We start from the raw sequence: 25,209 nt of genomic DNA, 5'->3' as shown, positions 1-25,209 counted from the left end.
TTCATGCCTTCTGCCCCAATTTCAAATTGGGTTGTCTTTTTGTTGTTGAGTTGAGGAATCTCTTTATATATTCTACCCTTATCTGATAAGTGGTTTCCAAAAATTGTCTCCCATTATGTAGGTTGCCTTTTTACTTCCCTGACAAAGTTCTTTGATGCACAAAAGCGTTTACTTTTAAAGAGATCCCATTTATCTATTTCTTTTTTCAGTGCTTATGCTTTGGGTTTAAGATCTAGGAAATCACCTCCTTTCACAAGATTCATGAGATATTTCCCTACATTTTATTTTAAAAGTTTTATGGTCTTAGCACTAATGTTTAGTGCTATATTTAACAAACATTTCTAAAGTGTCTTCTATCTGTGTGGGTATACATAAAATGAAGGCAAAGATATTATATTCAAAAAGTTTATGTTCTAGAAACAGGCACATTAATAATCTTGACACGTGATCAGTGCTGTCTTGGAAGCACTTATAATAAAGACCTGTCATAGCAAACTGTATTAAATTATGTGCAGAATTTTAAAAAGGAGAACGAAATTCTTAATGAGTACCTCAGTAGAGGCAGAGGATTACATTTCTGTATTAGATTCTGGATTAATACATTAAATGTTCTTTGGTTTAGGTCTTTGATCCATTTAGAGTTGATTTTTGTATAGGGTGTGAGATATGAATCCTCTTTCATTCTTTTGCATATGGATATTCAGTTCTCCAAACACCATTTACAAAAGAGGCTGCTCTGTTCCAGGTGAGTTGGCTTGACTGCTTTATCAAAGATCAACTCTCCATATATAAGAGGATCTATTTTCTAACACTGAATTCTATTACATTGTTTACCCTGTATGTCTCTTGAGTACCCAGTTGTTATATGACCCTTATTACCACTGCTACATACCAGAAGGTCAGAACATGGGAATAGAGTAACAACTTTCATTTGTACTTGGATCTCTAGGACCACATAACCCAGGTAAGAAAAAAACAGATTATGAATATTTTTAGGGGCCTTACAGAGAAAGTTGTAACCCATGAAGGCTGAGTAGCTATTGGCAAAGGTTACACAAAGTACCACTAGAAGCAGATCCCAATTTTTCTAACCATGGTTTTCTGTGATTTTCTTTTACTATTTCACAGTGGTTATTCCCAAGTGTGAAAAATCAGCGATTGACTTAGGCATGCACATTTCACATGATATCCAAAGCCTTGGATAATATGTTCCCCACATGTGATCTAAATAAACAGATGAGAAGGCAAGCAGTAACACCAGGAGATAAAATCATGTGTTGTCCCAAACCACATTCTCTTTGGAAACTTTGAAGAAAAGGTATTCTGCTTCCCAGAATGTGACAGCACTAAAGTTTTTAAACAAACAGAATTGGTTTCTACACTCTGCATTACCACTGATGAATAATATTGGACAATTCATGAAAACTTTTATGCATCTATTTTTTTAATCAGCTGGCTGCCAATACAGAAGTCTCCCTCAAAAAAGTCTGACACACAAACCAAATTCGTTTTAAGGTGTGACTTGATACGATTCCTCCCTTTAAAATTGTTTACACAATTTTACCATCTGATATGGAAAACTCCAGTTCATGGTAATTTATGCCGGCATCCTCTAATACAGCAATATCCAAAGTGTCATCTGCAAACCAATAACAGTCCAAGACTCTTATGGTTTGAGGAATGATATATTAGGAAGTAGTTTAAACACTGTATGTCTGTTGAATCAAATAATTAAAAATGGCACTTGTAGTTTGCAAGACTTATTTCATTTGTTCCATTTTTCTTGCAGAAAATGAAATAGAAGTTCAGATTGATTAGAAATAAAAAATTCCACTTCATGAAGAAGTTCATGCCAGACTAGAACTAAAAATAGAAATAAAAACCACAATACCGTAAATAATTTGAGAAATACTGCTCTAATAGATGGTAGTACTATATACTAAGGGAAGTTCTTGATTCAGGAACTGACCTTTTGTAAGTATTCTTTAATGGTGTGATTCCAGATATAGGGTCTCACAGCTGGAACCCTGACAATAGCATTAGAGCAAAGTTCCATTGTGTTGACTACTTGATATCAGCAAAGGTCTTTTGAAAATTATGCATTGTTAATAGCAATCAAAATACAAATTTAGGAATTCTAAATAATATCAGAAAATATTATTAAGTAGAATTTGTAGAAACAGCAGATGTGAAAAACTTTTTAAATTGAACTGATAAAACTGTAATTTCTTCCTAGTTCTTTAGAAGAAGAACATGGATATTCCAATAATTTGGGGGGGGGGGGGTTTCTTTAGGCTAAAAAGAGAAATGTGGTATAAATAAAAGAAATCTGACTTACAGTAAAAAAAATCTGGTCAACCCTAGATGGGACCCATCACTTGTAAAACGCAGTAAATGTTCAAGTACCTGTGTAGTTGTCCAAATTTTGGTCCCCCAAAAGATATCCACATCCTCATATCCCTGGAACTTATGACTATGTTCAGTTGCATGGACAAAGGGGAATTACATTTACAGATAGAATTAAGGTCGCTAATGAGCTGACTTTAAAATATGGAGAGTATTTTGGTTTATACAAGTGGACCCAATGTAATTAATAATGGTCCTTAAAAGTAAAAGAAGGAGACAGAAAGTCAGAGAAAGAGATGTGACAAGGGAAGCGGTATCAGAGGGATGTGATGTGAGACAGACTCTACCAACTATTGCAGGCTATGAAGATGGAAGGGAACGATTAGCTAAGGAATGTAGGCAGCCTCTAAGACTGAAAAAGGCAAAGAAACAGATTCTTCCCCAGATCCTCCAGAAAGAATGCAGCCCTAAGGGCACCTTGCTTTTAGATCAGTGAGAACTATGTCAGATTTCTGACCTATAGAAGTGTAAGGTAATAAATTTGTACTGTTTCAATCTACTAAATTTGTAATAATTTGTTACAGAGCAGTAGAAAATTAAAATAACCTGGCACATTGAGCACATAGTAGGTACTCAATAAACATTAACTAAATCTGGGGGCTTGAGAACACTCTCTGAAATTGGAAGGTCTTAGGCTCATTCACTGTGGTCAGAGGCTGTACCTTGTGTACTCGAATACAAAAGTCAGGATAATAAACAGACCAGGCCTCTGAGAGCAAATACGCTTCTAGTTATCCACTGCTTTCTAAAAATCCTAATAAAAGAGAGGTTTTACATGACAGGATGAAAAGAGATGTGGCAAAAAAAACAGTCCAATATTTTTGAGTGGGATAAGTCAAAGTCTTCTTCAATCTTAGCTCAATGGACCACTCATTCATCTATGGCTGCTTGGAGTTCTCAAAAATACTATAATCTCCCACCCTCAAGAAAGAATGGGCCTACAAAATTTCCAATGAATTTAATCCAGCTGAGCCCCTGGCTCTGTACCTGGCAAAAGTGATAATCTGTTCTCCGGAAAAACAAAACCAAAAACAAACAAACAAAAAACAGCAAAAGCAGCCATAGCAAAGAAAAGAGGTAATTTGAAATCATTTTGGGTCCTAAGCTTTCTGTTCTTGCCTAATTATTATTACAGAAAAGAATGTGAACCTTATCTTCTCCTGCTTTAACTTTGATAACAACTTACTAAAAGTCTGAAGGACAGTATGCCAGCCATTTGTAACTCATCTACATCCTCACAGACACAAAGCTCAAGGGCTCCAATACAGTGCTTACTGTCTACAGATCCCAGTAAGCTAAGGTACCATCAAGAAACTGGGCACAGCACAGTATGCATCTATGCATATTAGTTTCACTGAATTAGCCATTCCTAAAAAGCATTTGTCAACCCTTGTAATTTTTTAATGAAAATGAGACTTTTTTCTTTTCTCTATATAATGTCTTTGACAGGCTATAACAACAATAATGCTAATTTAAAATATGCCATTTTATATTAGCAGCAACAAATTCAAATTGAACTTAAATATTAAAAAAACTTTTTCTGTGAGGAAAATTATATCTCAAATTTAGTTTACTTAAGCATCCTTTCTCAATCTTACCTTGTCACAGAATACTTTTATCTGGCAGTAGGCCCGATGCACAGGCTTATTGCTACGGTTGTTATAACTATAGGTGTCAATTTGAATGTTAAGAGGCAACCCCTTCACACCCTTCTGAGAAGAGAAATCTGTGCTTAAGCAGTTCACAGAAATGAAAACCTGTAAAGAGAAGAAAAGATTCCATAAGCAATAGGCACCAACAGACAACTTAAGCATAGCTTAGAAAAATATTAATATCACTGAAATTACTTAAATATATTTTAAATGAGAGGGAAAAAAACATTTTTAGGGGTAATATAAGGTTTATTTTAAAACTATCTTTGGGCATAAGAATGGTAGGCAACAATGGATAAAACAGACAGCAAGCAGCTCTGAATCTCTGCTACTTATCCCTTCCAGAATACTTATTCAATATTAGTTAGTAAAAAGTGGAAGTTGCTAGTCGTCTTTCCTGGTGTTATATTTAACGTTACCAACAGCATATTTCTCTTTGCAGCTATTTTACAGCTAAGTAAAGACTCTTTGGGAATCCACCTGTATTTTTGTTTATATACTTCTCAAGATAACTCGTAGTATCCAATGCCCTAAAATTTTGGAATTCAGTGTTCCTCTAACCTACAATATGTATAAATATGGTCCTGATGAAATTCTCTTCCAATTCCTGCCTTTCCAGACTAAAATATCTTCATTTTTTTCCAATTTGTTCTTATTTGTCTTTTTGATTACAGAATCACAGAAGGCCAAGCCCTCAGGGAATAATTTACAATATCTAATCATTTCTATATCTTTTTTTTCTAAGTGGTAACCATCATCAGTTCAAGGGCCTTGCATTGTTTAAATATAATTTGGATTCTTATCTTGACATACCCAGGTTAAAGCTAAGTCAAAAGTGGTAAAGTCTGCTAAAAGACTGAGAAAATGCTCACAAAGACTACTTAAGATCACAAAACAGTAAATAATGCATGCGCCCACTGGCAGTTCCAGAAAGATGTGGTTTAAACTTCCTAGAAAGGAAATAAACCAGGAAGATATTTTTGCTCCATGAAAGAAAAGAAAAATCCAATTCTTAAAGCATTAGATATGGGTTCTACTATTCAATCATAAAATTACTTTGAAGAGAACGGTTTGAAATATGACTTGGAGGTTGTCAACGCGTTGCTTCAAAAGTGTTTGTGTGTGTGTCTGTATTTTTTTTTATCACTACCCAAGCTACCATTTTTCCACACAAGCAATTTTTTAAGAATATATTTCCAAATATAATAGGTTTACACTAGCTACTTTCATTTTGGCAGGTGACATATAACTTAGCAAAGCATTAATTAGGTGAGACTCCACCCTAGTTGGGCTTCTTCTCTTTCAAAGGGAAAAACAGAAGATGTCATAACATTTTCTCATTTCCCTATCTTGGCTTCAAATCACTTAGGAAAAGTGTATATGTATATGATTATCTTCCCAGCAGATTTTCTCCCAAGTTAAAATAAGTTCAGTCACATTATGAATGTGGTACTGGAGGTTACTTTCAGAAACCTAGGTAAATCTCTGTACAACAAAGGAACATGCTTCATTTCCTCCCCATTTTTATGATTCAGAATTTAACCTCTCCCACACATGATTACAATGTTTTTAAGGCCCCTTTCACCCCACTTAGTTTTAGAATTTATCTGATGAATGAGCACCACATAGTGGATATTTCTGGAATTACAGTTTTGAAAATTAAGGTTGGCACATTTTGTGTGAAACAATGTTTGCACATTTTATAATAAACACAAACTAAAACAATAGTGAGATACCATTTTTCATGTTATCAGATAGGCAAAAATGTAACTCCAATCTTATACAACTGATACAGAGTAAACTGTCCTTTCTTTAGATCTCTTTGATGAAACATATCAGAATCCTTAATACTGGCTATTGCAGACTGTGCTTCCCAAAGATGGCAGTACTAATATATAATTCATGGACTGGCACATTTTAAAGACTCAAGAGCCTTAAGCTAGGTAGACTTTCCAACAACTTCTTTAGCCCTAACAACCAAGAACAGGTTTTTCCGTAAGTATTAAGTGCCAATGGCAGAAATAAGGACTGGACAGGGATATGAATAAGTTTGGAAAAGAAAACAAGACTTTTAAGAAAATAAAATGAAAGAGTGTAGAGAGAGATAAAGGAGAAAGAAACTTAACACAATGACCAAAACACTTACTAAAAATTAAGAAAAATGTTGAAATAAGTCTTTTTTTTTTTTTTTTTAACCCTTGCTGTAGTCTAATGCTTCTTCTAAGTAGGGGGAAAAGATCCTACAAAGATTATGAGGACTAGTCCATATTATCAGATTTAAAAGTCCTTTGTCATCTTGTGCCTTCACATTGAATAGTCTACTCACTGTTCCTAGAGCATACTTTGTTCACTGCTGGCCCATCTCTCCTTGTCATTCTGCCTCCTTCTATTTCCTCACTGGTCTAGATCAACTCTGTAACTTATCTCTGGCTACCTAAATCTTTAAAGATTTAGCTCAAGCCCCACCTCCACAAATGTTCCCAGTCATCCCAGACTTTCACAAAAGGGCTGTCAACAATAACAGTAATACCATTTACTGAGGACTTAATACATTTCTGGACCTCTGTTACGCACTTCGCATACATTATCTCCTTTAATCGTCATTACAACCTGGATAGTGCTATCCCTCTTTTATAGATGAAGCCCAGAAAGGTTTTTAAAACTTTTCCCAAGGTAGAAAACACAGGAAATAGCACTCATATTCAGAACTTTTTTTCCTCTTTATCCCTTGCTATCCTTTTCAGAATCAATTTTTTTTCCTATGCTAATCACCTGGCTTTAATTTACTATCTAGAATGGTTTGCAATTTTTTACATGTGTATGCTTTACCTCCCTAACTACTGTAAATATAGGGTTGGTGAGATCATATTCTTTTCAGTTCTTAGCACAGTGCCCTCTCTCTATGACTGCCTTATTTTGCCTGTTACTATTTTTCCATTTAACTTATTTCTAATAAGTAAGCAAATTGCTTTAATTCTGTAAACAATTAGATCTAGATATACAAGCAAAAAGGAGCACATATGTATTTAAGATTCATTTAGGAACTTAGAGCTTTGACTTCATGTGTTTTCCCATATATATATTTAAATGGTTCATATACAATCCATAAATCCAAGCTAAGGAGACAACGTATGGGAGCAGATTCAGGCCTAAAAAACAAACAAACCCACCAAATAACTGTGCACATAAAGTAATCAAGGCACAGTATTTTCCATTTTACAACCAAATGGAAAACCTAAACTTTTTTTTTTTAATCATTCTAATTCCTAACACAAAAACAGATGCCTGGGAAAGTTACACTTTACCCTCAACAATTCCAGGAAGTCTATAACCCAAAGAGATATTCCGCTTTACAAAAGGATTTCATGGTAATTCAACCTAAAACCTAACCTCCCCTTGCTTCCCTGTTTCAAGTTTCTATTCAAAGCAGACATAAGCAGAGGCCAAATTCCAAGACTGGCATAAATATGCAGCCTTCACAGAAGCATTACCCTCACTATTATTTGTGATTATCTACAATCTCTTGTATCCTCATATTTTAAAAATCAATTATTTTCCAATTTAGCAAAATTATTTTCCAAATTTATCAAAGAAAGTTTACAGTATTCCTAAGTCAGCATTTAAAAAATGCCACCTTGTTTAAAAAAATACACAAACTTACAAGTAAATAGTGAAATACAAGAATACTAATGCCAGGGACATAAGGAAAGAAAAATGTGGACTGAAGATCCCGAAAAGAAAAATGGAGATTCATTAGGCAACTTCCAGCAGGACCCAAGTCAAGAACAAGCAGGATATTCGACGGGGCCATACTGGTAATCCAGGGCTGAGTTTCAGCCTCACTAAAAGCTGGCAAAGGGGCCAAGATATCCATAAAACATTATGTGTGAACAAGAAGTAATGTGTTCGATTGAAAAAGGCTGTATCTGAAAAATCAAAATATTTGCAATTTTGTTACTAAGTAGCACTGTGGTCCTGGCAAGTAGTTAATTTATTACGTGACAGGGTTAAATTAGATAATCTCTAAATTGCTTCTAACTCTAGAATCTTATGATTATATTTATATTAGATGATGCATCATCTATTCCTATGCTGTATTTAATGATGAAAATAATTGCGTATAATACATTTATAAATCAATGTATAAAATACATTTATAAATCAACACCACCCCATACATCTTAACCTTTCCTCTTAATGGCCACTTGCATTGCCATCTACTCAATTTTAAGACTTACAATAAGAGGTAGGCTAACTAAAACAGTGTAGTATATATCAGTGGAACAAAACAAAGCATGCAGAAGTAGACCCATACAAACATGGGTAACTGACGGGTTTTTTTTTTAATATAGTTATACAATCATACAATCATTATCAAAGAACAGGACTTCTGGATTACAGTTCAACAACTTCAGGTATTTCTTTCTGGCTATTCTAAAACACTAGACACTACAAAGAAACATCAATATAATGAATCGGTAGTCACAGTCATTTGTTAAATCCTAATTTCTCAGTTATACCTCTTCCCTCTCATTTGATCTTTCTCTCAATCTTCAGGGATATCTGGGCAATGACCATTTTAACTTCTTTGTGCTGGAAAGGGGTGTTGACCTTATGGAGGTAAAGGAATGAAACTGGCTGATGTTCTTGGAGAACTGATACCACTCTGAGTTTTAGGATTTATCTGGCCTAGGATCAAACTTAAGGAGGCATTAAGTTTCTGAAAATATAAACTTACTAAGACAAACTTTTACAGAGACTTAGAGCACAGGGCAATCCCTAGGGTTTTCAGGGACTCGGTTGGGGTAGGGTACTGGTAGTCTGAAATATCTGCCTAAGCTTGCATAACAGTAACCTCCAGAATGACCTCTCAACTCTACTTGAAATCTCTTAGCCACTGAAACTTTGTGTTGTTCCATTTCTTTTCCCCCTTTTGGTTAAGAAGGAAGTCTCAATCCCACGATGCCAGGGCCAGGCCCATCCCTGGAAGTCATGTCCCATGTTGCCAGGAAGACTCTGGGAGTCATGTCCCACAGAGGGGGGAGGGTAGTGAATTTATTTTCAGAGTTGGCATAAAGAGAGGCCACATTTGAACAACAAAGGAGGCTTTTTGGGAGGATGGATGGGACGATCAAAGGATGACATTTAGGCACACTACATGCAGGCCTAGTGTTTTGGTTTGCTAATGCTGCAGGAATGCAATATACCAGAAATGGATTGGCTTTTATAAAGGGGATTTATTAAGTTACAAGTTTACAGTCCTAAGGCGTTAAAAATGTCCGAACTAAGGCATCCAGAGAAAGACACCGTGACTGAAGAAAGACCAATGTTGTGGAACACCTCGGTCAGCTGGAAAGGTATGTGGCTCACATTTGCTGGTCCTCTGGCTTCTTGTTTCAAACAGCTTTCCTAGGGGAAGCTTTCTTTCTGCATCTCCAAAGATCTCTGAGTCAGTTCTGAAGCTTTTTCCAAAATGGTTTCCTTTTAAAAGGCTCCAGTAAGTGACCCACCTTGAAAGGGTGAAGATACATCTCCATGGAAACCACCTAATAAAAAGGTCCCACCTACAACTGGGTGGATCACATCTTCATGAAAACAACTTAAAGTGATCCCACCCAGCAATACTGAATCAGAATTAAAGAACATGGCTTTTCTGGGGTACACAACAGTTTTAAACCATTGCTGAAATAAGTTTCATAAGGGCAAGTTTCAAGATCAAGAGCTTGGCCTATTAAATTGGGAGTCCCTAGTACCTGAGAGAATATCAAGAATGAATTTAAGGTTGCCATTTAAAGGAATCATAGTGACTACTTGTGTGAAGTTAAGAATTCTCTAAAGCTGTGATTCTCAAAATGTGATACCAGGAGCATCACACCACCTAGGAATTTGTTAGAAAAGTGTAGATTATCAAAAAAATCTACTGAATCAGAAGCTCCAGGGGTTTAAAAAGTTCTACAGGTGATTCTGACGCATGCCAAAGTTTGAGAACCAGATCTGTAAAACAGTGGTTCTCAACCTTAACTAATTAGAATCACTTGAAGGAACTTTAAAAATTGAAATTATTGATGGTCTGGCCATACCTCTAGAGACTCTGATTTCACTGATTTAGGATAGGTCCTGGACATCTGGACTGTTTTTCAGGTAATGCTAATGATTAGTCAGGACAAGAACCAGTGCTGTAAAGTGGTTAATCTTCTATGTTTTTACACACTTTAATCTACAAAAGGTCTCCTTTGTCTCTAAACTCTTTGAGGTTATTAAAACAAGTTCCAATATAATAGTTCCTTTTCTTTAAAGAGATCAGATATTCTTACACTTATTTATATATATATATCCCATCAGGTTTTTTTTATTAAAATTTTTTTACAGAGGCAAGAAAAATATTCATTTAAAACAATGGAAAGATACAAATTAAAACATTTTACCTAACCCTGCTATTCAATATAGTCAGGCAAATTCTCAAATACTCATAATTCATAAAATATTAACAAAATAAACTATTAAAAATCAATTAAACTCTTGTTTACATTACTCATTATACTTGATTTTCAGAGGGATTTATATTTGTAGATGAACTTGTATGTTCAGTTAGGTTTATGTCATAACATGAACTATAAAGCAAAACATGATATGGTTTGTTTTCCTCACTAAACTGCAACCTCCTTGGGAACAGAGACAATATCTTATCTCTAGTCCGGTGCCTGGTACATAGCACATGCTTAACTGATATGTTTTTAATAAAAGATGGAAAATGCATAAAGAACGATGAATAAATATGGCTAAGAGTAAGTACAATGAGAATATATGAAATCGCTTTTCATATATTTGTCTAAATCAGGAGGTGGCAAGCGTTTTCTGTAAAAGGACACAACAGTATATATTTTAGTCTTTGTGGGCTATATACAACAAAAAGAGGCAACTAGTTGGATTGGGCCCAAGAGCTGTATTTTGCTGACCCCTGATCTAAACCATCACTTACCCCTAAACTGTTCAAAGTCAAGTAGACATTAGCTTCTCCTTACATCATCACAATGTGGTAAATAGGGAGGAGGCCCTTTGGTAATTCAATATTTCCATTTTCCATCTAGGTGAATTCCTGACAAAATAAGTCAGCGTGGACATCTCACTAACACATTATTTAACCGATGGAATCACAGAGTTTTAATCAATACCCTATACTCATCGAGATGACTAGGGTAAGTTTTGAATGAGACAAGCTCAGCCTCTATCTAGGTATCTTTATGTAGGAAGGTTAATGATCTTTAATCAGGAACACCCAAAAACAGGCAAGAAATCAAGTACAGAAATTCAGGCCAGCCCTCTCCTTTGAATTCTTTGGAAACAACAAGATCAGAGTATTCTGTTATTCACAATTTTAACACTTGAGATTGGGTCTATCTAATATGCAACTCTCTAAATAAACACGACTAATGGGCCAAGTCACCCACGTGGATAAAACAAATATTCAGACCATTCTCACTGTGCAGAGAAATACTTTCAGTAGATGTGATTACAAAAAAACTCCAATTACCTCCTGTAGATGCTGGGTAAGAGGTAAGAAGAAGGTTTATTATATATCCAACTTCTGTTCTTTTATAAAGTATACATGCGTACACATACACACTCTTTTTTAAGAGACTTATTTCTAAAGTCCGAGAGAAGGCTGAATGATACATGTTTAGAATGATGTAAAGAACTTTGAAATAGAACTTTAAGAATACACATAATGACCTACTTCTCTGCATAATTTCTTGTTGCTTAGTTGAAGAAAAAGTTTGATTTGATCCAAATAATCAAAACATAAATCTCAAAAGATGAGCAATTAATGTTCCTACCCAAAACTAATAGATGAAGGAAAAAACCACATAAGAACAAACTGCTCAACAGGTCTAAGATGCTCTGCAAGATTCCTTTTTAAATGTGGGGCTCATTTTTTGAAGCAAAGTTCCTCATTCTTGGCTGAGAAGTTCATGCTTATAGAACTTTTCAAAAGATTTAATTTTATTTTCAAACCTCAGCTTGAGACTGAGAGGAAGACAATAACAAAAAAGTGATTTACCTTATCAAAGGATTAACTTGCATAGGCTTTTTATTCCAAATGCTTACAAGCGCAAAAACCAACAAGAAATCAGATCTTGAACTAATTTATAATGATTTTTCCAGGAAGCATAATGCAGCCATACAATATATCGTTCACACAGTTGACTGCTTTCTCCAATGTTACTCTTCAAAGGGAAAAAAAAAGAGGAGAAAGACAAAGGGAAATGGTACGCTCAAAACAGAGTTCAACATCAGAGGGTCATTTCCCAGAAGGTAAAGTGAAAACAACTAAGAATAAATTTAACAACTCCCATCTCACCTACTCTTTTGGGGCTTTAATAACACCATTACAAACCAAGGCACAATTCTGGTAAAACATGCTGTCTAGTCTAAATAGAGTAGTCAGATATGTGAATTTCAACAAGTGATTTTAATTTGTGGGGAAAAGCTTACAGAAATATTTTTCACCCTCTAATTCACAGAAAGAAAGCAATGAAAAAATAAAAGCCACATCACAAAGCTGGTGGTGTAAGACATTCCTGGGAACTTTTCCCCTTAGAGAGAGCAATAAAAGGGCAGATTCAACTGGCTTGGACTCCTAAAGGACGATGAAGAGACTGGAGAAAGAATCTTCAAACACTGAGTAAATGTAAAAAAAAAAAAAAAAGCAGAGCATTAAAAAAACAAAAAAGGGAAAGAGTGGTGAGGACTTGCCAGCCTAGGTTCATGCCCATTCTCAGTCCCACAAGGTTTAAGAGACACACAGTGACAACACTCTGGCCAAGGTGTTTCCTGCTACGGTCACTAACCACAGAGCCACCCACAGCAGCATTCATCTATGGGGACCCAGGCCACAAAGACCCCCGGTGGGGCCCTAGCAGTGGGTGAGTGGGTACACACCTGGCAGTCCCCCAGAAAACAGAGCAACCTGTGGCAAGGTGTGCATACTCCCAGCCTGGCCCCTAACTGCTGGTGCACCTAAATGAAAAAACTGGATGTTTCTGAACACTGACCACTTCCGGCTCTGTGGGTCAGGATCCCCTAATGGGAAAGTTACTAGAGGTGGGGAAAAGCCACACGAAATGGGGAAACTGAATCACTGTAAGGCAGGATGGACCCAGGGCTGAAAGCTGGAGCAAAAAGGCAGCCTGAAGTACAGGAGAGGAGTTGAAAAAATCAGATACTGGGGAGGAAAATTTGTATAAGAAAAAGGAGTCTAGGGCTCTGGCTGAGGAACAGAGGAAAGTAAATTCTCTCCTGAAGGAAAAAGTCCCACATAATAGAGTAATGTAAAAAGCTACTGTTCATGCCCAAGACAGGAGGCAGTGGTAAAGAAAGACTGTTGCTATTCTAAAGATAAAGGTAAAGATAAAGTATCAACTAGACCAAGTGTTGAAGAGGAGCTTTAACCCAGACAATCTACATTACACCCCAGTCAAGAGGGAGAAACTGACTTCCAGAATTAGCATATCAAAACAATCAAATACCCAGACATCAACTAAAGATTTACATAGGCTATAAAACGGAAATAGGAAGAGACAGTCTATTCAGGGAAACAAATGAAAACATCAGAGGAAACACACTTCAGAGGAAACACAGAAGTGGAATAACTAATCAAAGATGTTCATTAGTCTCCTAAATCAATTCAAGGATCTAAAGGGGAAGATGGATAGAAATATACTAAATATGGACATAAAACTAAAGGATATATTGAAGACAACGTGTGAACAAAAAGAATTAGAAAGTTAAAAAATAAGAACATAATAGAACTTTTAGGGATGAAAAACACAATAATGGAGATTAAAAATGCACTTGAGGTTTTCAACAGCAGATTTAACAAGCAGAAGAATCAGCAAACAGAAAACAGGACAATAGAAATCATATAGCCAGAAAAGCAGATAAGAAAAGTATGAAAAGAAAGTAAGCAAAGCCTACAGGACCTGAGGGACAACATGAAGTAACAAACATAAGTATCATAAGAGTCCCAGAAAGAGAAGGAAAAAGGGAGAGGATATTTAATAAAATAATGGCCAAAATGACAATAAATTTTAGAAGCTTGGTTAGCTGGAATAAAGAGAGATTCTCTCTCTGGCTGCTGAAATTATCAGTTCTCCCTTTAAGGCCTCCAATTAAGGGATGAGGCGATTCCTTACTCTGCTGAAAACAATTTCCTCTGTTGATTGTAGATTTAATCAGCCACAGATGCAATCAACTGACTAATAATTTAAATCCACAAAATACCCTCTGCGGTAACAATCAGGCCAGTGTTTGCTTGACCAAACAATGAGACACCATTACCTAACCAAGCTGACACCTGAAATTAAGCATAACACAAAGAGATAGACAGTGAGAGGAAGAAGGGGATGGGGGAGGGTTGGAAAAGACATTTATTCTTTTAGTTTTAAAACATGTATATGTTCAATACTCATTAAATTGTTTTAACTGATAAAAAAATGATTAAAAATTTTCCAAATCTTATGAAAGATATAAGCATATGTCCAAGAAGCACAACAAACTCCAAACAAGATAAACCCTAACAGACCTTCTTCAAGACATATACTAATCAAAATGGTGAATACCAAAAATAAAGAAAATTCTGAAAGCAGCAAGAAAAAGCAATTTGTCACATACAAAGAATCCTCAAAAATATTAAGTTCCAATTTATCACCAGAAACCATGGAGGTGAGAAGGCCATGTAATGATATATTTAAGGTACTGTAAGAGAAAAACTGCCAGCCAAAAATTCTTTATCTGGCAAAACTGTCCTTCAAAAATGAGGGAGAGTTTCAGACATTCATGGATAAACAAAAACTGAGAGATATGATCACCAAGAGACCTGTCTTATTAGAAATACTAAAGAGAGTTCTTCAGGTTGAAATGAAAAGACAGGGATACTAGCATGGAGCAGCTCGAAGAAGTGAAGATCTCCAGTGGGCTGGTTTGAAAGGATGTGTGTACCCTAGAAAAGTCATGTTTTAATCCTAATTCAATTTTGTAAAGGTAGCAGTTTCTTCTAAGCCCTATTCAGTACAGTATGTTGAAAACTTTAATCAGATTATCTCCCTGGAGATGTGATTCAATCAAGAGTAGATGCTAAACTGGATATTCTAGGTGGGTCTTGATTACTGAATCCTATAAAACAGAAAACATTTTGGAGAAAGCTAGAGATCCAGGGAGAGCAGAGAATGACAGAGCTTAGACATGACAGAGAATGCTGCAGAACCATGAAGCAGAGAGTCCATGAGCCAGTGACTTTTGGAGATAAAGAAGGAAAACACCTCCCAGAGAGCTGGAGAGGAAGCTAGCAGATGATGCCGTGTTTGCCATGTGCCCTTCCAGCCAAGAGAGAAACACTGACCATGTTTGCCATGTGCCTTTCCTTGAGACAGAAACCCTGAACTTCATCGACCTCCCTGAATCAAGGCATCTTTCCCTGGATGCCTTAGATTGGACATTTCTATACATTTGCTTTAAATGGGACATTTCCACCACCTAAAAACTGTTAACCTGCAACTTATTACATTCCCTTTTTAAGTTTTGAGTTTCTGGTATTTTGCATTCCAGCAGCTAGCAAACTAGAACATCCAGTAAGCACAATTACATGGGTAACATAAAGAAAACAAATAGAGGCTTTGTATGCTACTGGAGTTAAGTTGTATCTTTTCAAATTAGTATGTTAGAGGTTTAGATAGTTTAATATAACCCCCAAGGTAATTACAAAGAAAGTATTGAAAATAAATACAGAAATGGAAATGAGAAAGGGATCATTTACATCACAAAAAATCAACTATAAACAAAAGAAGGATACAATAAATGAAAAGACATACAAAAAAAGATACAAGATATGCCAGTTTGAAAGGATTATGTACCCTAGAAAAGCCATGTTTTAATCCTGATCCATTTTGTGGAGGCAGCATTTCTTTTAATCTCTATTCAGCAATATAGGTTGAAAACTTGATTAGATTATCTCCACAGAGATGTGATGTACCTAATTGTAGGTATTGATATTTAATTAAAGGAGTTGTGACTCCACTCATTCCAGGTGGGTCTTGATTATTTTAATGGAATCCTTTTAAAGAGGAAACATTTTGGAGCCACGAGATACATGAGAGCCACAATAACCACAACAGCCACGAGAGACCAGGCAGCCAGAAACCTCTGGAGATAAAGGAAAATGCCATGAAGGGTAGCTTCATGAAACAAAAAGTCTGGAGAGAAAGCTAGTAGACATCGCCATGTTTGCCACGTGCATTACCAGTTGAGAGAGAAACCATGAATCTCATAGGCCTTCTTGAACCAAGGTATGTTTTCCTGGATGCCTTAGATTGGACATTACTATAGCCTTGCTTTAATTTGGACGTTTTTCATAGTCTTAGAACTGCAACTCATTAAATTCCCCTATTTAAAAGCCATTCTGTTTCTAGTATATTGCATTCTTGCAGCTAGCAAACTAGAACGACATATAAGACGCAAAGGACAAAATGGGTGAAGTAGGTCCTGCCTTATCAGTAATTACACTGAAAGTACATGGATTAAATCCCCCCATCAAAAGACACAGATTGGTAGAATGGATTGCAAAAAGCATAATCTAACTGTTTTTTAACAGGAGATGGACTTAAGACCCAAAAACACAAATAGGTTGAAAGTGAAAAGGATGGAATAAAATATTCCATGCAAATAGCAACCAAAAGAGAGCTGGAGTAGCTATGCCAATATCAAACAAAATACACTTTAAGTCAAAACTGTTACAAGAGACATATAAGGGCACTATATATAATAATAAGAGGGTCAATCTACCAAAAGGAAATAATAATCATTTACATTTATGCAACTAACCACAGTGCCCCAGAGTACATGAAGCAAACACTGACAAGATAGAAGGGAGAAACAGACACCTCTACAGTAACAACAGTTAAAGACCTCAATATACCACTTTCATCATTAGATAGAATACTTAGGTAGAAGATCAAAAAGGATATGGAAAATTTGAATGATGCTATAAATGAATTAACCTAACAGACATATACAGAACACTACACCCCAAATAGCAGAATACATATTCTTTTCAGACACACATGGATCATACTCCAGGATAGTCCACATTTTATATCAGAAAACAAGTTTCAGTAAATTTTAAAAGATCGAAATTATATAAAGCATGTTCTCTAACCCACAAGAGAATAAAGCTGGAAATCAATAATAAAGGGAGAAAAGGAAAATCCATAAATATAAGGAGTTAAACAACACAATCTTAAAGAATCAACAGGTAGGGCGGGCCGCGGTGGCTCAGCGGGCAAAGTGCTTGCCTGCTATGCCGGAGGACCTCGGTTCGATTCCCGGCCCCAGCCCATGTAACAAAAACGGAGAAACAGAATACAATAAAACCAGAAAATGTTTAAAAGATGTTTAAAAAAAAAAAAAAAAAAAAAAAAAAGAATCAACAGGTAAAAGAACAAATCACAAGGGAAATCAGGAAATATCTTGAAACGAATAAAAATGAGAAGACAACATATCAAAATTCATGGGACGCAAGGAAGATTATACTTAGAGGGAAATGTACAGCTCTAAGTACTTATCTTATAAGCCCATGTTATTATTTTTGTTTGTACCATGACTCTGGTTACTCCTCATTTTTGGAATTTCTTGACCCTATACTTAGAATGGGATAAACTGGAACTGTCAAACCCTACTTGTTTTCCTGTCACTGGCAGAACTGCAGAAGCATACCTGTGTAGTTACTGCACCCAGTACTTCAATAAACATGTGAATGGAGAAAAAAAGAAAAAGAAAAAGGAAGAGCAAGTTCAAATCACATTACTAATCTCATATCTGGAGAAACAAGAAAACAAAGGGCAAACTAAACCCAAAGTGAGTAGAAGGAAGGAAATAACCCAGACTGCAGCAGAAATAAATGAAGTAGAGAATAAAATAATAGAATCAAGTGAAACCAAAAGTTGGTTCTTCAAGCCTCTTTTGTTGCTCAGATGTGGCCTCTCTCTCCAGCCAATAGATGAGCAGTCTCACCACCCTCCCCCTCTCTGGTTGGGACATGACTCCCAGGGGTGTGGACCTTCCTGGCAATGTGGGTCAGAGATCCTGGAATGAGCTCAGACTCAGCATCAAGGGACTGAGAAAAACCCTAGAATGAGCTGAGAATTAACATCGAGGGATTGAGAGAACCTTCTCGACCAAAGGGGGGAGAGTGAAATGAGACTAAGTGTCAATGGCTGAGAGATTCCAAACAGAGTTGAGAGGTTATCCTGGAGGTTATTCTTATACATTAAGTAGATATCACCTTGTTGTTCAAGATGTAGCGGAGAGGCTGGAGGGAATTGCCTGAAAATGTAGAGCTGTGTTCCAGTAGCCATGTTTCTTGATGATGATTGAACAATGATATAGCTTTCACAATGAGACTCTGTGAATGTGAAAACGTTGTGTCTGATGCTCCTTTTAGCTACTATATCAACAGAAGAGTAGAACATATGGAATAAAAATAAATAATAGGGAGAACAAATGTTAAAATAAATTCAGTTTGAAATGCTAGTGGTAAATGAAAGCGAGGGGTAAGGGGTATGGTATGTATAATCTTTTTTTTCTCTGTTATAGTTTTATTTCTTTTTCTATTGTCTTTTTATTTCTTTTTCTAAATTGATGCAAATGTTCTAAGAAATGATGAATATGCAACTATGTGATGATATTAAGAATTACTGATTGTATATGTAGAATGGAATGATATCTTAATGTTTTATTTGTTAATTTTTTTTAATTAATAAAAAAAGTTAAAAAAAAAGTTGGTTCTTCAAAAAGATCCTCAACTAGACTAACAAAGACAAAAAGAGAGAAAATGCAAATAAACAAATCAGAAAATGAAAGGGGGACATTACTACTGACCCCACAGAAACAAAAAAGATCATAAGAGCATACAATGAACAACTATACGCCAACAGATTAGATAATCCGGGTGAAACGGAAAAATTTCTAGAAGCACAAACTACCTTTAGTGACTCAAGAAGAAACAGATATCAACAAACCAATAATGAGAGACTGAAGCAGAAATTTAAAAACCTCCCAACAAAGAAAGCCCAGGACTAGACATCCTCACAGCTGAATTCTACCAAACACTCCAGGAAGAATTAACATCAATCCTGCTCAAACTCTTCCAAAAAATCGAAGAGGAGGGAATACTTTCTGACTCATTATATGAGGCCAGAATCACCCTAACACCAAAGCCAGATAAAGATAATACAAGAATAGAAAATTACAGACCAATATCTCTCATAAATATAGATGCAAGAACCCATAACAAAACACTAGCAAGCTGAATCTAATAGCACATTAAAAGAATTATCTACCATGATTATCAGCAGGATTTATTCCAGGTATGCAATGTAGTTCAATATAAGAAAATCAAGTAATATAATAAACCACATTAACAGAATGAAGGAAAAAAAATGATGGTCTCTATCCATTGGCCATCTCAATGGATATAGAAAAAGCACTCAACCAAATTTAGTACCATTTCCTAATAAAAACACCCAGAAAATTAGGAAGAGAAGGAAACTTTCTCAACATGATGAAGGGCATATATGAAAACTCCCCGGCTAATATCGTAGTCAATGAAAAAAGACTAAAAGCCTTCCCTCTAAAATCTGGAACAAGACAAGGATGCCCAGTCATTACTGTTGTTCAACATTGTACTGGAAGTTCTAGCCAAATTAGGCAAAAATAAATAAAAAACAGAAAGAAAGAAGACATTCAAATTGGAAAAGAAGTAAAACTCTCACTATTTGCAGATGACATGATCTTATATAGACAGAATCCTGAAAATATCCACAACAAAGCTCTCAGGGCCAATCAATGAATTCAGCAAAGTAGTGGCATACAAGATCAAAATGCAAAAATTAGTGGTGTTTCTATACATTAGCAATGATCAATCCAAAGAGGAAATCAAGAAAAGAAAAACATTTACAAGAGCAACTAAAAGAATCAAATATCTAGGAGTAAATCTAACCAAAGATATAAAAAGGATTTGTACATGGAAAACCATAAAACACTGCTAAAATAAAATAAAGAAGTCCTAAATAAAGGGAAGGATAATCCATACACATAGATTGGAAGACTAAATGGTCTTAAGATGTTGCTGGGAATTAAATCATGTGCCCATGATTTAATGATTTAAACATGCCACAAAAAGCATATTTAGGTCTCAAGTACTGGTCCTATGGGTGTGGAGCCATTATAAATAAGATCTTTTTAAGATGTTGCTTCAGTTGAAGTGAGGTCCAATCGAATCAAGTTGAGCTTTAATCGAGATTACTAGAGTCCTTTACAAGCTGAGTAAAAGTCAGATGGAGAAAAAAGCCAAAGGGAGCAGTCAGAAGTTGGAAGTAATGAAATTGGAATAGAAATAAGATGTCACCCCACCATGTGCACTGCCATATGAGAGAAAAGGCAAGGAGCCCATAGATTTCCGGCCAGCCAAAAGATAAAAACCTGGAAACAAGTAAGCCTTCTCGCCTTTGAAACCATAAGCTAATAAATTTTTTTGTTAAACCATCCTATTGTATGGTACGTGTTTTAGCAGCTAGGAAATTAAAACAGATGTCAATTCTATCCAAAGCAATAATTAAATTCAATGCAATTTCTATCAAAATTCCAGCAGCCTTCTTTGCACATTTTTTAATTTATTACAAAGCTACAGTAATCAAAACAGCATGGTACTGGCAAAAGTACAGAAATATAGATCAACAGACTCAAACTGAAAAGTTCAGAAATAAACAGTCACATCTCTAACCAATTGATCTTTAACAAGGCTGCTGAGTTTACTCAGTGTGTAAAGAACAAGTCTCTTCAAGAAATGGTTCTGGGAGAACTGGACAGTCATTTGCAAAAGATTCAAGGTAAACCCCCACACCTCACACCGTATAAAAAATTAACTCAAAGTGGATCAAAGACCTAAATATAAGAACTAAAACTATAAAACTCCTGAAAACATACAGAAGCATCTTCAGGACCTTGCATTGGGCATTGGTTTCTTAGATTTTATACCAAAAGCACATGCAATGAAAGAAAAGATAAATGGGTCATCATCAAAATGAAAAACTTCTGTACATCAAGGGCCTCTATCAAGACAACTTACGGAATGGGAGAAAATAGTTGGAAACCATATATCTGATAAAGGCTAAAATATCACGAATTTATAAAGAACTCCTACAACTCAACAACAAAGATAAACAATCCAACTTCAAAAATGGGCAAAAGACAAATATACATTTCTCCACAGAAGATATATAAATGGCCAATAAACACTTGAAAAGAGGCTTAATGTCATTCTCCATCAAGGAAATGTGAATCAAAAACATGAGATACCATCTCATACTTACCAAGGATGGCTAAAATTTAAAAATGCAAAATAGCGTATTAGAGAGGATATGGAGAAATCGGAATACTTCTAACACTGTTGGTAGGAATGTAAAATGGTGCAGACACTGTGGAAAACAGTCTGAAGACTTCATCAGAAAGTTAAGTATAGAATTATCATAAGACCCAGAAATTTTACTTATGTGTATATACCCAAAAGAATTTAAAGTGGGGACTTGAACAGATATTTTCACACTGTTCACAGCACCATTATGCACAATAGCCAAAAGGTGGAAGCAACTCCAGTGTCCATTAATATGAATAGATGAACAAAATGTGGTATATACATACAGTGGAACATTATTCAGCAGTAAAAGAGAATGACGTCCTGATACATGCTACAACTTGGATAAATCTTGACGACAACAAGCTGAGTGAAATAAACTAGACACAAAAGAACAATACTATATATTCTCACATAAGAAGTAAGCAGAATATGCAAATTCATAAGGTCAGAAACTAGAATACAAAAACTTATGAGGAGCTAGGTGGGGGAAGACCAATGGGGAGTTAATATTTAATTGGTAAAGAGTTTGTGTTTGGGGTGACAGAAAAGTTTTGACATGGATTATGGTAATAGAGTCACAACTTTGTGAATATAATTAACACAACTGATTATATATTTGAAAATGGATAAAAAGGGAAATCTTAGGTTATATATAAATTACCACCAAAAAAAAACACCCATAGAAGTTTACAATACAAAGAGTGAACCTAATGTAAACAGTGGGCCAAAGTTAATAGCATAATTATAATAACATTGTTCCATTAATTGTAACAAAAGTACCACATTAGTGCAAAATATTAATAGCAGGGAAAACTGCATAAGACAGGGGCTATAGGAACTCTGTACTTTCTGCTTTTTCTATAAACCAATTGGTCCAATAAATAAAAAAAAGGCATTGGCAAAGCACTTTGAATTCATTCTTTAAGAGATATCCCCAAAATCTGATTTTTAAAATAAAACAGTATTATGCTTATGAGAATGAGAGATCATAGGGGCTCAACATGGTAACATTATAGTGGTGACTGGGAAAACTGAAGAGGTTGGGGAAATCATTAATAACCTTCAATATTTTTCCATTGTGGGAAGGAAGGAATCCAAATTCTGTGCTTTAGCATTCAAGGTCCTCTAAAATCTAGCTCCAAACTCACATTCTTGATTCACACCTCGTTTATACACACATTCACCATGTGGGAAGCTGCTTTCTCTGCTGCTAAATTTTAAAATAACTTTATTCTATTCTCTACCAACATCTCTGATTATTGATTATTATTATTATTATTATTATTATTATTATTTTACATGGGCAGGCACAGGGAATCGAACCTGGATCTCAGGCATGGCAGGTGAGAACTCTGTCTGCTGAGCCACCGTGGCCCCCCAAGACCTATTATCAATTGATACACCTTCTTTGAAAAGCATTCTCTAACCTAACCAAACAGAATCCATCACTCACCCATTGGTGCTCCTATGGCACTCTGTTTATAAACCCACTTTAGTACTTAACAAATTTTATTAAGTAATTTTTTACTTTTCCCACCCAGCCAGACTTTCAGGGAAAGAGCCACATCTCTATACTTTCATTACCTACCTCAAAGAAAAGAGTAAATGAGTACCTGAACGTACTATAATTATTGCACTCTGTCATACTGTAATTATTGAATTCTGTAAGTCACTTGAGGGAAGGACGTGTTATTCATTTCACAAATTTCCTCCAGTGTTTAGTACATATTTTTTATTTCACTATTGTATATTATCTATTACCAAAAGGTACTGAACATTGATAATGAGAAAGAAAAATTATGAATGTCCTAAAATCTATAGATTATCTCCAAATCCCATTTCAACAAGTTTCAATTCCTCATACGCCTTTAAACACACGCAACAGTACCCAAGAACAAAAACACATATAAACAAACACATTTAATAAAAAAGAGGTAATAAAAAGTTACACAAATTAATCCTTCTTTCTTCCAACCTCTAATAGAAGAGCCTCTGAACAATAAAATAGCTAAAAATCAGGCAATGAAATAAAAGAGGGAGACTGCTTAACGACACATTAGGCAATAGCCAAATATTACTATCATTACAGAATCTTTAACCATCAATTCTTATCCAAAAATTTTCAACAGCCCACCACTAAGTAATAAAGACTAAACTCCTTAACCATTAAAGATGCTATATATTTAACTCCAATCTACCTTACCAGCCCATTTCTACCACATACCACAGTACTTCTAAATTATGAATAATAAACACATCCTTTTTAAAGAGAAAAATGTTTAACTCTTAAAAATATATCAAGACCCAAGTCACTAGACTTTTTGAAAAAATATTAGCATAGAGAGCTGAGAGAATGCTTGGTTACTTGTGCCAATATTGTGATCTGTGTATTATTATGCACAATTAGGAAGTTCAAATGAGTTTTAACTACCTACTAAATATAAGTGAGATAAGAGAAAATTTCTGCTAGAAGGAAGAAAAAAGAAAAAGGGGTTGAAGTAAAAATGCTACAGAAAACTGGTAACTGAAAAAAGTTTTACATTCCCAAAATGCACTTAATCCTTGTGGTCTACCTCAAAAACATTTACCTTTAACATGAATATCATATATTTCCTATATTCTTTGGCTATTTGGTATCTCTTAACTCAGGAAAGAAACTGCCAAATTGTGGTTGAGGTTCAGACTCAATCAACAAACAGTAAAAGATAAACAGTAAATTGATGACAAAGCCAAGCTGGAATCCATGTCTCCTGATTCTAAAACTCAGTGCTCTTTTCTTCACGTTGCCTCAATGAAGAATACAATGCTGGAGAATTACCTAATGGAAAAATTGTTTGGTGAAATAGGAAGAATTACAGGGAAAAAAAGTGACACCCCACCCCCCAAACAGCTGTGAGCTGGGTTTTTTTTTTTATTATGAGGCATAAAATAAAGGCCCCTATATTTCAAACCAAATAGCTAGTGTGTGCCAAGCTTCTTATTTGACTTCACATATACGTCACAAGACCTAGCTGATGATGTAGCTCATTAGAGACAGTTGTAGCTGTCTTGGATACAGTCCTAGTTGTCCCTGGGAGTCTTTATCATTTGAACCCATTCTAGTATTAAATTCAATTTAGTCAAATGCAGATATAATATCCGTAATTTTATTTCTGAGATGTAAATGATCTAGTAAATGCAAAATAGAAACTCTGGAATAAATTTAAATTAATTCTCCTGCAAACCAGTCAAAAAGATTGTTCTAAGACTTTTAAATATGTAGTTCTTAAGGTAGAAACCTCCTGGCACAGAAACTAAAATATGAGGTCAATAATGTAGTTTATTCTCATCTCAAATCCAACAGCATTAAAGAGAACAAATCACTATTATTGCAATATGCTCAAATGAAGTTATAAATATCAACCAAAGCCAGTGGAATTAGAAACAGTTTAAACTAAGAAATCAAGATACAATTCTTAGCTAAAGTCTAATTAGATACAAACATTTGCTGAGCATTAAATGGTAAGGTACTTACATCATAAGCAGTGTGCCTTCCCCCAAGCCCAACCAAAAATAAATAAATAAAACCCTGATTACCTTAGTTCTGTTTGAGCTTTGTATTTTCTCCATTTCTTACCTCCATATGTGCTGGCTTAATTAATTAATTAAGCCCAAGTGATATAAAGATTGAGTTATAAACTCAAA

At 35.3% G+C, this 25,209-nt stretch overlaps 1 protein-coding gene across 4 annotated transcripts in view; it reads right to left on the bottom strand.

Moving 5' to 3' along the window:
* GRHL1 (grainyhead like transcription factor 1) overlaps window positions 1-25,209 on the bottom strand; it is a 67,263-nt gene that overhangs the window by 19,879 nt on the left and 22,175 nt on the right. For all 4 annotated transcript variants that reach the window (XM_077153159.1, XM_077153160.1, XM_077153158.1 and 1 more), the window contains exon 9: window positions 4,005-4,163. In XM_077153159.1, coding sequence (XP_077009274.1) covers window positions 4,005-4,163 — 159 coding nt within the window. The remainder of the gene's footprint in view (window positions 1-4,004; window positions 4,164-25,209) is intronic.

The sequence above is a fragment of the Tamandua tetradactyla genome, chromosome 3 (assembly GCF_023851605.1).
Source record: "Tamandua tetradactyla isolate mTamTet1 chromosome 3, mTamTet1.pri, whole genome shotgun sequence".
In the NCBI taxonomy this organism is placed as follows: Eukaryota; Metazoa; Chordata; class Mammalia; order Pilosa; family Myrmecophagidae; genus Tamandua; species Tamandua tetradactyla.
The sequence above is the reverse complement of the archived record's forward strand: the minus strand, read 5'-3'. Positions and strand labels throughout refer to the sequence as shown.